General features: G+C 34.8%; 3 protein-coding genes across 7 annotated transcripts; 1 reads left to right on the forward strand and 2 right to left on the reverse strand.

Moving 5' to 3' along the window:
* Positions 1-2,267: 2,267 nt before the first annotated feature.
* On the forward strand, positions 2,268-7,777 carry LOC121267741 (negative regulator of systemic acquired resistance SNI1). Of its 5 annotated transcripts, none has more exons than XR_005941071.1 (15): positions 2,268-2,531; positions 2,801-2,867; positions 3,151-3,244; positions 3,350-3,433; positions 3,550-3,639; positions 4,449-4,520; positions 4,954-5,029; positions 5,100-5,149; positions 5,343-5,567; positions 5,646-5,716; positions 5,844-5,913; positions 6,042-6,107; positions 6,277-6,429; positions 6,877-6,973; positions 7,493-7,777. XR_005941071.1 is itself a non-coding variant. In XM_041171767.1 (15 exons), the coding sequence occupies exons 1-15, from the start codon at positions 2,435-2,437 to the stop codon at positions 7,563-7,565; spliced, it is 1,425 nt and encodes a 474-aa protein (XP_041027701.1). In that variant the 5' UTR covers positions 2,268-2,434; the 3' UTR covers positions 7,566-7,777. The 5 variants fall into 5 exon arrangements, 3 of the variants coding, with proteins under 3 accessions (XP_041027701.1, XP_041027702.1, XP_041027703.1); XR_005941072.1 differs by having other exon boundaries at positions 5,355-5,567; XM_041171767.1 differs by having other exon boundaries at positions 6,837-6,973.
* Positions 7,778-7,917: 140 nt separating this feature from the next.
* LOC121267743 (D-aminoacyl-tRNA deacylase) lies at positions 7,918-10,229 on the reverse strand. Its single transcript, XM_041171772.1, has 8 exons — positions 10,069-10,229; positions 9,906-9,997; positions 9,711-9,777; positions 9,547-9,577; positions 9,317-9,457; positions 8,343-8,368; positions 8,184-8,239; positions 7,918-8,068 (listed from the first exon to the last, which is right to left on the reverse strand). The coding sequence occupies exons 1-8, from the start codon at positions 10,204-10,206 to the stop codon at positions 8,038-8,040; spliced, it is 582 nt and encodes a 193-aa protein (XP_041027706.1). The 5' UTR covers positions 10,207-10,229; the 3' UTR covers positions 7,918-8,037.
* A 103-nt stretch (positions 10,230-10,332) lies between these two features.
* On the reverse strand, positions 10,333-13,332 carry LOC121267742 (peroxidase 19-like). The gene is made up of 3 exons (XM_041171771.1): positions 12,651-13,332; positions 12,229-12,429; positions 10,333-11,068 (listed from the first exon to the last, which is right to left on the reverse strand). The coding sequence occupies exons 1-3, from the start codon at positions 12,924-12,926 to the stop codon at positions 10,487-10,489; spliced, it is 1,059 nt and encodes a 352-aa protein (XP_041027705.1). The 5' UTR covers positions 12,927-13,332; the 3' UTR covers positions 10,333-10,486.
* Between the last annotated feature and the right edge of the window lie 1,461 nt (positions 13,333-14,793).

The raw sequence follows: 14,793 nt of genomic DNA on the forward strand, positions 1-14,793 counted from the left end.
GTTCCAATGTCTTAACTGAAACGACATTCAAAACTTTAACGAAAACCCCACTCCCATCCTATGCGGCGCGGGGGCAGGGAGGGGTGGGCCCGCACCGTATGGTGCGGGTAGCACCCCTAAGAATAAGTTTCAATGATCACACAAGACACCGAGACTTAAGTAGTTTGGCTCTAAAAAAAATAGTTTACATTTCCTGACGTAGACAATCTCAAATAAATCTACTAATCAAAATATAGAGTACAAGAGAGTGAAAGGAAGACAAACCCACTCTGTTAAAACAAACCTAAATACCTAATTCAAACAATGAAGTCTGTATTCATGTCAACTGCAAATTTGCAATGGATAGCTAGCATGGATGTATGTCGACATAGCTCTTTCCAAACGTACGTTTGCAGCTCAGATATAATAAAGAGAGAGAGCCAGTAGTAATATTGATGCAGGGGACAGTTTCCTAACTCACAAAATGATTGATAACAAAGTAACAGGTTACAGGAGGATTTATGATTCGCTAGCTGCTTATTCTTCTTCCTTGATCGTACTGTTGCTTGACCATTGCAAAGTCTCCCTTCAACGGGGCAATAAGAGTACTTCTTCAAGTCCTCATAGTATTGATTCGACTTTGACTTTATGCTTCGACTTTGACTCCGACTTTACCATTCAACTCCTATTCTGAATCTAACTCCGATATTATATATACGAGCCTATAATCCACACAATGCGCAGATTGTTGTGTATGAGGAAGAGATATTTAGAGAGAGACTGGGCTTTATAGTAGAGAAATTCGAAATGGTTTATAGGGCGGTTTATTTGACGAAACAATATAAAAGTTGAAATAACACTTTTCGGTGGAGACTTAAATCGGTTTATATTTTTATTTGTAATAAAAGAAATGAAACTTAAAAGTTACAACAGTTCATAATGAAACATTGCTTTTAAAAGAATTATCGCTTCATAAACATAACACTTCAAATTTAATAGGTAGAGCACCTACTTTTATGGATAGAATGCCACATCGGAGTCATATGACTTCACTTAAAATGCAAAACAATATAAATGTTGAATTAGTACTTTTAGGTGAAGTCTTAAACTGTTTCATATCTTTATATGTAAGAAAATAAATAAAATTTAAAAGTTATAACGGTTCATAATGAAACATTGATTTTAAAAGGTTTACCGCTTCATAAACATAACACTTTAAATTTAATGAGTATAATGCCTACTTTTATAGGTAGAATGCCATGTTAGAATTATATTACTCTACTTTTATATATAGTAATATATATTATAAAAATATATATTTATCTATATATTTATCATATATACTAGTAAATTAGTTATATAGTTATATAACAATGACTTATATAGTTAAATTCAATAATATATTAGTATGAGTTAATTATTATAAAATAATATACTTATACTATAATATAAATAGATTAATGATAGTTCAGTATTTGCAAACATCATTATATTATTACCATACATAATCGAGTATAGAAATAAGTTAGACACTAGTATTTAAATAAGTATAGTATAATAAGTTAATAACACAAATACTAATTTACTAAAATATAATAACATGTAATTAGACACTAGAAATAAGTATAGTGTAGAAATAAATTATAAATAAGTTAGACACTATCATAATATAATAACATGTAATACTATAGTATAATAACATGTAATTATATACTAAAAATAATATGTAATACTATAGTATGATAACATGTAATTATACAATACAGTATAAAAATAAGTTAAATATTAATATAGAAGTAAATTAGCAGTGAATGATTTAGTTTTAATTTTTAAATTTTTTCAAAAAATTGATATTTGAAAGCCCGCAAAAAATTATTTTTTAAATGGGTTAAATATAAAACTAAAAAAAAGGAAACCCAAATTTGAAAGTCCAAATCCGATTATACTTTGACAAGTCGGAGTCGAATCGAAACCTACGCAAATTAAAGTTAGAGTTGGATTTAGAGGAATTGGACTCGAACTAAGTCGATACTCATCCCTAGAAATAATGATAAGTATAAATTCCAAATGTACAAGCTTACAAGTTTTTTGTTAAAAATGGGGCCATCTAGAAGTGTTTTTGGTATTAATCTTTTAGTTTTGTGAAATATTCTAGATATAAAAGAATTATATAAAAATAATTTTATAAACTGATATAGTTTAATGTGATTCATTAGATTATAAAATTATTTTTATTATAAAATAGATATAAGATATTAAATATAATCACGTCAATTTGTGAGATTATTTGATGGATATAACAGTAATCAGTTTTAGAGGGTTCTCGAATTTGGCGGGAAAATAAAACAATTAATTAATTATTTAATATTTCCGCCATTTTCATCTGTATTTGCTCTGTAGAGAACTAATTTTAGGGCTTGATTTTTCTTTTCTTCATCGGACAGATAAGTGGGAGATGGAGAATTCTATCGGGAGAGGCGGAATCGAAGAGAACATCTTGGCTATTCTCGACGCCTCTGAGACTAAAGAGAATCGGGACGCCAACGATGATAGTACGTTATTTATTTGATTTGCTTTTTGCTTATTTATTCTCTGTTTGGTTTCCTAAATAACCGCAGGAAAATAAAAGGGAAGTGAAAGTTTTAGATTTTACTTTTTTGTCGTTCTTGTTCCCGGAAAATGGAAGGTCGAACGCAACTGGAACTGCTGATAAACAGTGTGGGGAATCTTATAGGAGATTCTTAAATTGGAATTTGAATTTCTGAACTTTTCCTACATTTCCTACATTTTATGTCTCTTCATTATGTTGATTGATGCACAGGGATTGCTTTTCTGGAAGCTGTTCGCGCTGCATCTATTGTTCCAGAAAGTGGAATACCCCCAACTAAGTAATTGTCTCTGTGTGCCCATGTTAGTTATCATCTTTATTTTTTTTTCGATTGACTGTTTTTATCAGTTTACTAATCTAAGAAGACTTATAGCACTACTAACCATCATCTCCTCTTTTTTATGGTAAGGATATTGTATATTTACTTGCAAATATGCCAATCAATGTGAATGGAAATTTGTAACTTATTTTCAGGAAAAGAAAACCACAGATTAATGTGTTATGTTCGTCTTTATCTAAATGACCACTTTTTTTTTTTTTTTTGTACGAATTTTGTTGTGAAGCAAAATGTGTGCAGCGGTGTTCCGGATCTTAAGGGTTGGCAAATCTTTAGAACTGATTATGCCAAGTTTCCAGCTTTTGAATGAATTAGATAAGGTGTTTAATCGACCCCTTTAATTTAATTCAGTTTAAATTTACATTTGCAGGTGCCCAATTATTCTGATAATTTCCAATCTGATGTAATTTTATTTTTCAATGCAGCGTTACCCTCGGCTGTATTTATCAGGCTCAGATAGATCCAAATCATCCTCTAGTGCCCCACTTGAACTTGTCCTGGTTAAAGAGGTAGGATATAGATATGACTACTTAATGTGTTTCCTCATCCTTTTGGTATAATACATATGCTGCTTCAATTTAAACATCTTGCTAGATAATCAATCTCCTTTTCTGTTTGCTTTTAGGCTTGGTCGCCATTTGTTGCTGACTTAGGTACTAGTAGTAGTGAGAAGGAAGTGGCTGACAAAAACTTGGGTGGACCATTTGACTCTTCTGTGAGTACTATCTGTTGTTCTTGACTCTGTCTAAATGCTTCCTTAATTTGTTTTTCTTTTATATTTTATGTAATTTTAACTTAAGGGGTCAAATCACCTCCCAAAGGAAGTTCTAAACCACACCTTAGGCCTTGTTTGGAATCTTTGGATGTTGAGATGAGATTAGTTGATATGAAAAATATGAATAAAAATATTGTTTGTGAAATGGTTTGTGAATAAAGATGAAATTATATTAAAAAATTGTTTGTGAATAGTAGTAAAGTGATTTGAGTTAAAATGTTTTATGGGGTTTTGGGAAAGGAGAGAGAAAAAGATGAATAAAAATATTGTCAAGTTAAAATATCGTTTTAATATAATTTTTGTTTTGTGATTTGAAAAAGTTGAATTATTTTTTGTGTTTTGTTTGAAAGTTCGGAAAATTGTAATGATTAGGTAAGATTAGAAGAAAAAGTTAAGATTTGAAATTGAAAAATATTTGTGTTTGAGTGGTGTTTGGATGTTGAGTTGAGATGAAGATGAGATGGGATGAGAGGAGACCATCTCAACATCCAAATGGGGCCTTAGTGTATAGCAGTAAATTACTAATGAATATCAAAGGCATGCTTCCATTTAATTTTATAGCAGGTTTTTGCATTATATATGTGCATAGACTTTTTCCATGTGAGGAGGATGCTAGAGGGCTTTGTAGAACATAGGTGCAGAGTGATGGATGATGTTCTCAGTTCTACTCTATATATTCTCTAGTGGGTTTGATTTGTTGAACTTGATTGCAATTCAGCATTTCATTTCATTGTCTCTGCCAACCTCAGGGTTTTCATCTTCTGATACAAGACCTTGCTGAAGTGGCTCGTGATGCAAATTTTAAAACATTAGACACCAAGGTTGGTATATTTATTTTCCGAGTTTTTTTGGAAGGGCGTGAAGTATTTGTTCATAATTGATTATAGAGAAGCCGAACAAGTTTAGCTCCCCATATTGCTTTTAGATTTCTCGACCTGATATTATCTTTTGATTTAGATTTCTTGACCTGTAATTCCTTGTCTGCTTAGAGTATACTTATAGCAGTTCTATCCCCAATACAAAACCTGCAAAATTATTTTTTTTTAAGTAAACGAAAAAAAAAATTAATATCTGATGCAAGTGTTTTAAGTGTTTTATGCTGTTCTACTTACCAAAAAAAAAAAAAGAAAAATGTTATTCTTTCATTGAGCTTTTTAATATCTGCTAGGTTATTGCTATTCAATGCCAATAGTTTATCATTTTGCTTTTGCACAACTTTGCTACGTTCTTAATTCATTCTTATTCTTTTTGCAGACCTTGGGGAGCATGTTGGTGTTCCAGTATCTTTTGAATGTTTTAGAAGGAGATATGCTACCTCGTAAAAGTGGAGGTAAGCTGATATCATTGTTTTTATGCCTTCCATATTTGGACGGTTTATGCAGCTAATTTTTGTACTGCAGAAACTATGAACTGGACCCTTCTGAGGGAATCTTTGCTCAACATGGTTCTGGTATACTCTTGTCCTTCAAGCCATGAACATTAGGGATTTTATCTCTTCCATTTTTAATACATAGTCATCAAGTGATTTTTATATCATGGCTCTTGTGTTGTCTTGCTTGCTCTCAGATTTAACTTCCTAATGCCAGTTCCTTGGGGGCACTATTTCTTGTTTAATTGAAATAATGTGAGGATGTTCAAACTAGATTTCTTTGCAGGGGTCAAGAAAATTAAACTGCAAAGTCTTAGTGAGGGATTGCTTGACTGTTATGTGTGGGCTGTATCAAATCCAATCTACATTCAGTAATGATCCAACGTATCTAGAGACTTCTGTGGCAAAGCCATCTGATAATTGTGATCCTGCTGTGGCAGTTGCTTTGCCGGAAATAGGAAATAATACTTGCATTGCAGTGCAGAAACTTCTGACGCTGGTAATTTCCTCGTAATCATTTCGTTTAGAGCAGTTTGAACCAGTTTCATCATGAGCTTTAATATTGTCAACCTTTTAGATTATGGAGCTTGATATGTCGAAGAAGGAAGCCGATATGCAAGGTTATACTACCAGAGCTGATGGTGTGAGGTTAAGTTTCTTATATGGTGAAAGTTTTGGCATGCATTTGTGTCTGCGGGTGTCGTGCAGTGCACTGTGCACGTGCTTGTTTTATATGTTTGTTGATAGATGAATGTGTTACTGCAATCTGGTGCAGAACCCCGCTGATAGAGGTAATTCTAGATGAACTAACTTACAATGATGAGATTCTTTCCCCATTTTTCCAGGTATTCATTTACTGCATATTAAGTATTTGCTTTGAGTTTGTAAAAGGCCCATGCTTCCTTAGTTTCTGGTGATTAAGAAGACCTAGATCTTTTTCCATGTTTGTGCCAACAATGACGATGTTTTGCAGGTCTTCAATGACCCTAAATGGAAGCTGGAAATAATCTTGCAGTATATCTGGAAATACACACCTAAGGTAAGTAGTCAGATTATTGTTCCATGATTTCAATTGTCCCAAAGATTTATATCTACGGTGTTCAATCTTATATCGTCCTTAAGTCTTTGACGTAGTTATGGCTGCAATACAGCAAGTATCTCCCACTATAAAATATCTTCATAGGTTAATTATATTTCATTTTTGCCAGCCTCCTGTTCGCACTCGGAGATCAAATGGTTCTACCGATGATGCAACATTAAGTGGAGCCTTGAAGTGCTTTTCAAGTACTACAAGTACAAAAAGCATCATAAAAAAGATTGGCATTGAAGTAATTCAGTTGCTCTTGGCACATGCTTTTAAGGTGATCCTTTTTGTTTTTCAAACAATATCTGGTAACATAGTTAAGTAGATAATGATTAATCTTGAGTGATGTTGTTCGTTACTTTTCTATTTTTTTCCATTCCTTGATTCTCGAAGCTGTGGGCTATTAGCTCTGATGTACACTGTTTTACTGCATGAGTCATTATTTGTCATATATGTCATTACAGCATATGTTTATATGATTTATTTTTCCGTATCTCTTGACATAAAACCACGATATATATAACAAGGCTTATGCCTTATGCCTTGACACTTGCCTCACCATGCTGACAGCTAATTTCCTTGCCTTGCAATTTCCCTGTTTTGAAATATTGATCAAATTGTATCTTCATTCAGTAGTAACCTCTACCATATTTATCTATCTATTTATGTTTCGCTCTCTTTCAGGCTCATTTGTTTCTCTCGTCCAGAAAACGACCTGCTCTAGGTGACCCAGATTCCAAGGAAGATGTGAGAGACAACCCTCTTGTGGAGATATGCGAGAATATGATCTCTGCTTTCAATAGTTTGAGACGAGTAGACGAGTAAGCTCATCACTCATCAGCATTCAGCAGTTTAACTTACTTTTGCTTGTTCTCTTTTGCATGAGTTTCTTCTTATGTCCTATAGTAATGTGGTTATCTGATAAGCAAGCATTGAGTAATTAAACCTCGGCCTTTAAGACAGGCATGTTACATGATGTCGGGCATACACATTCAGACCTATTGCGATTTGACCCTAGTTATTGAATATTACTGGAATCCCAATTTTTATATCCTTTTCAATTATTACAAAAAATTGGTTTGGTCATATACTTCCTGTTTTATTACATTTGAGTAGTGGGATCATCAAACAAATATGGGAGCCCAACACCTTCTTAAACATGAACATCAGGAAACTGAGGATATCACGAGGATTACATACCCCTTCAATCAAATCATTTTTGTTCATAGATATCAAAAGGGTCTGCTGTCCTTGCATGACAGTATCTTGAGTGTAATACGTTGACAAGTGTGGACTTTTTCAGTACGATGCTTCGTGTTTAATTAATTGGCATGGTGTAGGAACATGGAGGTTTTGTCATTTGGAAAAGAAGCACTGTTTACAGCGGCAACAATCCTCTCCACAAAGTCATAGGAGCATGGAACATTTGACTCCTGAAGGATGCCGTGCTGCGGACAACCTGAATTATCAGCAAGCATATTTTCATGGGGCTTGCCGCCTTCATTATATTGCCCATTTTGTAACAACACAGTTCAAGAAGTTCTCTCATTCTTTTTACTGCTTTCTTCCCCCTGTACATATTTTTGGTCCGCCATGCTTACGTGCTAACTGTTATAATGCACCAACCCTGTGTTTTTTTTATCCCCGTGTATCTATTCCCTAACATATACTCTTTTTTGGCATCAATTTCATCAATCATCACCCAAATAAAATGGATTGACTAAGATTTAAAGAGAAAAAAAGAAAGGAGAGAGAGAGAGAGAGATCACAGCAACAGATGAAGAGCTTATAATTAAGAAATCATGTCTTACATCCTGCTAAACTACTTGCCAAGTACTGCAGCATATAAGAAAACTAAGAAACACAATTTAGGAGTAATCTGTCATTATGATTCTTCTACTGCATCATTTGAATTCCTGAAATGGTTCCAACTCTTCAAGTTAAGCAATTGTAATTAAAAAAGTAATCAGTACAATGAGGAGAAGTGAATCAAATGCAGCTGCTAAGCTCATTGAGGTAGGTAGTACTCACTTTGGGGATTGTGAGTCCAGCTGCATAGTGACTGGTCCATCATTAATCAAACTGACCTGTATGCCATTGGAAAGATCGAAAGCTAAGTGGTTCTCTAAAGAAAACATTTGAAACAATAGTTGGAATAAACAAGAAAGAAAGGAACTGATATTGTATTACCTTCATCATTGCTCCAAATATGCCATCTACAATCACAAAATTGAAAATAACTATAAGAAAAATCAAACATGACCGCATCTACTTTTTAGCACATCAAAATGTTAATTACAGTCGTGTAGTTAGAGCATAGCTACATTGAAAGGCCTAATAGTGTAGTAGGAATATTGAAACTGGTGCATGCTTGCTTTGAGGAACAATCATCGGAGACGACAGGAACAACAAAAATTGTTATCTACGGTTTCCGGCAAGTCCCTAAGAAGTTTCTCATAAGATTTCAGAAATAGGTCAGTCCATAAACAAACTTTCCAGCTAACATAAGTAACTATATCTATCATGCAAATACTAACCTTCGCTAACAGTCTTAGCATATTCCCCAATACAGCAAATGAAAACCATTGCTGTAAAATAATCAATGGGCAATTTACTTATCGAAAAAAAAATTAATCAATGGGGCAATTGCTTTCTAGTAACAAGGAATATAATCAACACACATAGAAACAATTGTATCCACAATCTTCTCTTAATTTAGCCTCAGTAGGACTGCATAAAATAGAGGTGCGAACAAAAAATGCGTGGGATATTGATTATACACTTTGTTGGAACCATGATGAACCATCATAGACTTCGTCAACTGGATCAGATGCACAGTATCAAAATGCATGAGAACAAAACTTTGATTTCATTTTTTATATAGATATGCCTAGCTTGTGTTTCATAACAAGTTTAAACCGCTTGAAACGTATACTAATGTCAGGGCATATTGCAAATATGTATTGCAGCCAAACTTGCGATTCTTACACATCTAGCAGCATATTTTGGCATGTTACGAAGCAGAGTGTCAACACTAATACAAATTGGACAAAAAAACACCACCATATATACTAATGTGATTCTAAGGATCTACTCAGTGCTACCCACACGAGGGTAACGTTAACATCAAGAAAACAAAAGTAAAGAAAAGAAGCAACATCAACCTTTTATGGCATCTGGATTATAGGATTTCTGAAACCTCTCTACTAGAGACGCATAGAAGGGCTTTGCTGTCTGGGGCTGCATTGCGACGTGAAAGTCCGGCTTGTTACCCTTCAAGAATCCATACAATGTAAACTGACTCACTGTCAAACACCATAACATTATTCTCCCCCTATATTTTAGCAATATACTAGCTAAAATTAAAGAAAACAATTGAAATTTTCCAGATTACCTAGAAGAACTTCATAATTTCTCTGCATTACCTGCAGTTTAAATTATTATAAAAGAAGGACCTTTAATTTTGAATTAAATAAATGAACGTTTCAGTAGCAGTTAACTTATATGCGGCATACGGAAAAAAAAAGAAAAAAGAAAGGAAAAGAGAGCTGAAACTACATTTTGGTCCCATCCTCGGCCGGTATTCTCATTAGGAAATAACCTCATATTCAGGACCTTTCTACAGCTGCACAAATCAGTTCATGAATTCGCACCGGAATTGAAATTAGATTTAAAGAACAAATAGATTAAATACATGTAGAGATAGAGATAAACAGAGAAATGGTTGGGGGGGGGGGGGGGTTACACACATACATGTAGTCGGCATCGGCATCGGAATCTGACTCGTGGAGTCCGACGAGGACGAGCAGGCCGGGACCAATTTCTGATACGATGCGCCCCTCGACCTGAAGAAATGCTATTATGAGCCAGTGAAGCAGGTTAAGAGAGACAGATACAGAAAAAGAGAGAGAGTGACCTCGACGCTTGCGGAGGCAACACGCTGAACGACGGCTCTCATTGCTCTGATCGGATGGGCTTTCCTACTGCAAGTAGCCAACCTTGTGGGGTTGGTGGGTCTGGCTGAAAAGGAAGACAAGGCAGAGATGGCGTACATCTTCTTTTCTTTAATTTATTTTACTTTATTAGACTTTTTAAACGCGAAATTCTTTTTATTTTAATTAAAATAAAATGTATTTTTTTTTTTCCCAAAGAATTGCAAAGAAAAATTAAATCTTGAATGTTTCCATGAAGATATAATATATAACAGAAATAGGATACAAAAAGTGTTCTGAATTAATGTGGTTACCAAATTAAACCGAAAATGGACCAAAAGCCAATCATCTCCACCAAACACATAAAATTAAAAAAAAAAAAAGAAAAGAAAAACACAGCCATCAAGAGATATGCATACTACAGTCTTTTCTTTTCTCTCCATGTTTTCTTCCCCTCTTCACACCAATTGAACCCATTTTCTCCATAGCTTCTGCAAATGCCTGGAAAAAATTGTGCTTGTCCTTTGCCAAAGCCTGAACCAGTGGTTTGGTCCTTGGGTCCAAAAATAAAGCTTGGTCCGAGGCTAGCAAGCCTAGTTTAGATACCAAATTGCCATAGTAAGCGTGATCGAACAAGAATGGGGTGGTAACATCAAAGGGTGCTACAATGTCTGTGTTGCCACCAGAATGGGGGCATGACATTCTCAGTTCCTTGAGGAGCCTTGGATCGATGGCTGGGTCGGGCTGCTTTGTGCCATGATAGTCATACAGCCTGCTCACAAAGTTGTCACAGTGTGCAAATCCCATTGTATGTGCACCCGAGAGGACCACCAGATCCTCTAGGGTTAGCCCTTTTGAGCTGAAGAGCTTGAGCAGCTGATCCACTGTAGAATTTGCTCGTGGGATGTTGGAGGCTACACTTGATGCCATTGATCTTCTTCCGTCCCACCTTCCTTTTTTCACTTGGTAATACGGACCTCCGGCCTGCAACATAGTATATGAATCCTACAATCTTTAATGCAGCACATTGCAGTGTCATAATTATAGAAAATATTTAGAACAGACGATTACAAGGAATTCTGATCCTCTTAAATGTACTATCCAATTTAAGTGAAATTCCAACTTTTAAGTCCCTTTTTAATAACAGGAGACTTCAACAACTCAACCAATCAAGCACCCACATTTTTAAACCAAAATTTGAAATGTAGCTTGGCACATAAACCGGACCAAACAATCCATTAGCTCCCAGAGAGCAAACTGAAATTCCCCAAATTGGACAGAGTCTAACATATTTATATGATACAACTTGTCCCTATTTACTGACGAACAGATGGTTTCAAAGCCAATCAAGATGGCCTGGACTGTTTCCTAAGGACGAAATAATCGATCTTGACTTTCATAAAGACTGACACTCACAAGCGTTGGAGACAAAAGATCAATGTAGGACAAATAAACATAACGACAAGTTAGGCACATGGAACTCTGTTGATCCATTGGCAGGTTTACTTGTTCTGCAGATAAAGGACTAAATAATCCTGCTATCAATCTTTCTATTTCGGCAGCATCAATAGCAAAAAACATACAGTGACAACCACTCTGAATAAGAAAGTGAAAAATAAAAATGGAAAAAAGAATCACAAGAGATATTCTTTTAGGAAAATATTTTAGATACGAACGTATTACACAAAATTAAACTCATAAATTGATGTGATTTGATACGGTACGTCAGATTGTAAAGTTATTTTTATTGTAAAATAGATCTAATGGATCTCATGAAACTACATTAGCATGTGGGTTTAATTTGTGTAATCTCTTTATATATGTAGCAGTTCTCTTTCTTTTATCACGCAAATTTTAGTTATAGACAATTTTCTCTAATGGATGACGAGAAGTTGATTATTTGACGGAGTAGCTCATTGGTGTGCGTTGTATTTCTCAAGTGGACGCACATGCTTCACAGGCCATCTAAGACCATTAACATTTTGGAACAAGGGGCGAGCTAGCACTTCATAAAAATTGATGAAGCGTTATAAAGGATGTAAATTGCCTCCTTGTTAGCGTTTTAACTATTCAACTCCCCATAATTTGAGATTGTAAAATAATAATTATCGCACAAAGAAGGTGGAAAAAAAGCAGGCACTGACCAAATGCACATAGTCTCTGGCCGCAATTGCTAGAATGTCTGCGCAAGATACAACACCAGGGCACCTGCTCTCCACTAAAGCTTTGGCCTTCCTAATGGTCTCAAATCCCTCCCCTCTTAGGTCCCTGTTATCCTCTGCATCCTTCTCCGCCAACATTTTGCTTCCCGGCTTGGATGATATCAGTATTGATGCGTCACAGCCCTTCAAGCAAAAATTGAGACAATAAATACTAATAGAAAAAACTAAAAGTGATGTGTCTGATAAAAAACTTGAAATGCATTTAATGAACATGAATTAATGTTATCTAAGAGGCATCAGAGCAATGGTGCGTGCTAGATCATGATATGATATGTTATGCTAACATCTAACATGGGCATCGGGCATGCATGCAAAATCAATGCATTCCTTGGAATTATGCTTACTTCTACGAAGCAGTCATGGAAGAAGAGGCGAATGGTAGCAGGCCCAGAAACTGGTTCTTCTTTGAACTGTTGGCTGGTGACGGACCCAACGAGCTGCTCAAGTTGAGGGCATGCTTTGGCGTAATAGTCAATGGAGAGTTGGCGGGGACTGCGAGTGGTATTTTTGGGTTTGGCTACACACATTGTGATGTGGAGGGTAATCAAGCAAATAATGAGCAAACAAGTGAAAACAAAGACAGAAGAAGAAGAAGAAGAAGAAGAAGAAGAGACAGACATGGTTTGGACTATGGGGCAGCTTAGGACAAAGGATGAATAGTGAGAGAATATAAAACGTTTAAGACCAGGTGTGAAAGTTTGTTGGGGACAAATTGCCGTCTATAAAAATAGAGAATCAATACCCGTGAGGCCCTAAAGTTTGAAACATGGGGTTAAATATAATATATACATGTATATATATATATATATATATACATATATATTTATCTGGGGTGTGTGTGAGTGAGAGAGAGATGCAGTTGTGGAAGAACAAACACGGAGAGGAAGAAAAACATGATGATGAAAATGGAGAAAGAGCCAAAAGAAAAAGAAAGGCCTTGGAATTAGTAAAACAAATTGTTTTAAGCTCGAACCCAGCCAAGACGACTTGCCGACAAATGGTTGCATAAATGGGGTGCTTTTACTCAAATAAAACGTGGGGTCTGATATCTCGATGCTTATTCTTGATTATCAGATTATACGAAACTATATATATTTAGGATGCGAGACCACTCACGGGTATGGACAATTGACAATCATGTTCAATCACTCTTGATTGACACACCAAATTATGATCCAGAGAGTAGCAAGGCATCTTAATACATGGCCCACAAAAAAGTTTTAATGAATGTATTATGCGAGAGACATTAACGATAGTTTCAACGCCTAGTGCGCAATGGGAGTTTTGACAAACAGATTATAGGCATTGAAGACATGCAACTGATTTTGATTGCAGAAATAGAATGCAGTGCAGAAGTACTGGTGGGGATAGAGTGAGCGCCCACTACAACCAGGCAATAAAGAAATATAATAGACGTAAGCGGACGGAAGATGAATTGCTTATTTACTTTACCTCATAAAAGACAGCATTAATAATAAGTGGATGAGTAAGCTTTTTGCCGTGAGAATAGTAAAAGCTGATGGACCATGTTACTCTGTCCTCATTCCTTGCATTAAAACAGATGGGAGAGAAAAGGTTTGAAAATACAAAAAGCTCTTGCAGTGGCAATCTGCACACTTCAGAATGTGTTACTGCCATTCTAATTTTTCATGATAGTGCAATATTCCAACCTTATTAACATTTGAAAAATTGAACTTTTTCTGAATTCATTGAATATCAATATTCTTCGACTTAAATTTTATCATTTTAAATTTGACCTCATTTATTTTCACAAAATTTTTCATCTCATTTTTTCTAATCATTATAATTTTTTCAAATTTTTACACAAAATAAAATAAACAATTCAATTTTTTTTTTAAATTTTAAAATAAAAATAATATTAAAAAAATATATTCTAATAATATTTTATTTAATTTTTAACTTTTATTTTAACTCATTTCACCTCTTCTCATTTGTAGACTAACATTTTAATCTTCTTTTGGGTCTTACACTCTTAGGTTTGAGAAAAACAATCATCCATTTAATTTTTTTTAAAAAGGAAGTATTTTAGGAGCCTATAATATAGGGAAAATGCTGGGTGGTTTAGACTGCCCATCAACTGGGTCTGGATCGGAACAAAAAAATAAATAAATGAAAAGCTGTGGATGAGAAAGCCTGTGGGTGTGCACCCATTGAACAGGAGTGATACTCGTCTGCTCACATGACTCGAGGCCCTCCTCCCTCTCTACGAAAATGTTAAATATATTTAAAAGAATTTATTTTTCTATATTAATATGTTTAAAATTTGAATTTAAAAAATAAATTAATAGAATGAGTGTTGTAAGTAAAATTATAAATAAGAATATAAATACATATAACACTATTTTAATAAATATTATGTTATTTCCTTTAAAAATTGGAATATCAAAATCTTGTACACCTTTTGTACACTTTTGCCGTCCTTCTGCAAGAGAGTCATGTCTACTCCTTTGTCTCCTCCAACTCCAA

Source organism: Juglans microcarpa x Juglans regia, chromosome 5S (assembly GCF_004785595.1).
Source record: "Juglans microcarpa x Juglans regia isolate MS1-56 chromosome 5S, Jm3101_v1.0, whole genome shotgun sequence".
Classification (NCBI taxonomy): domain Eukaryota; kingdom Viridiplantae; phylum Streptophyta; class Magnoliopsida; order Fagales; family Juglandaceae; genus Juglans; species Juglans microcarpa x Juglans regia.

What these genes read in the sequence shown, in the direction of transcription:
- LOC121267741 (XM_041171767.1), top strand. Translation starts at nt 2,435, where the DNA reads ATGGAGAATTCTATCGGGAGAGGCGGAATCGAAGAGAACATCTTGGCT. An exon ending in TCGGGACGCCAACGATGATA is followed by an intron (nt 2,532 to 2,800) that starts GTACGTTATTTA and finishes ATTGATGCACAG; the next exon opens with GGATTGCTTTTCTGGAAGCT. An exon ending in ACCAGAGCTGATGGTGTGAG is followed by an intron (nt 5,717 to 5,843) that starts GTTAAGTTTCTT and finishes AATCTGGTGCAG; the next exon opens with AACCCCGCTGATAGAGGTAA.
- LOC121267743 (XM_041171772.1), bottom strand. Translation starts at nt 10,206, where the DNA reads ATGTACGCCATCTCTGCCTTGTCTTCCTTTTCAGCCAGACCCACCAAC. An exon ending in GATGCCGATGCCGACTACAT is followed by an intron (nt 9,778 to 9,905) that starts GTATGTGTGTAA and finishes TGATTTGTGCAG; the next exon opens with CTGTAGAAAGGTCCTGAATA. An exon ending in AAATTATGAAGTTCTTCTAG is followed by an intron (nt 9,458 to 9,546) that starts GTAATCTGGAAA and finishes GGTGTTTGACAG; the next exon opens with TGAGTCAGTTTACATTGTAT.
- LOC121267742 (XM_041171771.1), bottom strand. Translation starts at nt 12,926, where the DNA reads ATGTCTGTCTCTTCTTCTTCTTCTTCTTCTTCTTCTTCTGTCTTTGTT. An exon ending in TCCATGACTGCTTCGTAGAA is followed by an intron (nt 12,430 to 12,650) that starts GTAAGCATAATT and finishes TTTTGCTTGAAG; the next exon opens with GGCTGTGACGCATCAATACT. An exon ending in CCAGAGACTATGTGCATTTG is followed by an intron (nt 11,069 to 12,228) that starts GTCAGTGCCTGC and finishes ACTATGTTGCAG; the next exon opens with GCCGGAGGTCCGTATTACCA.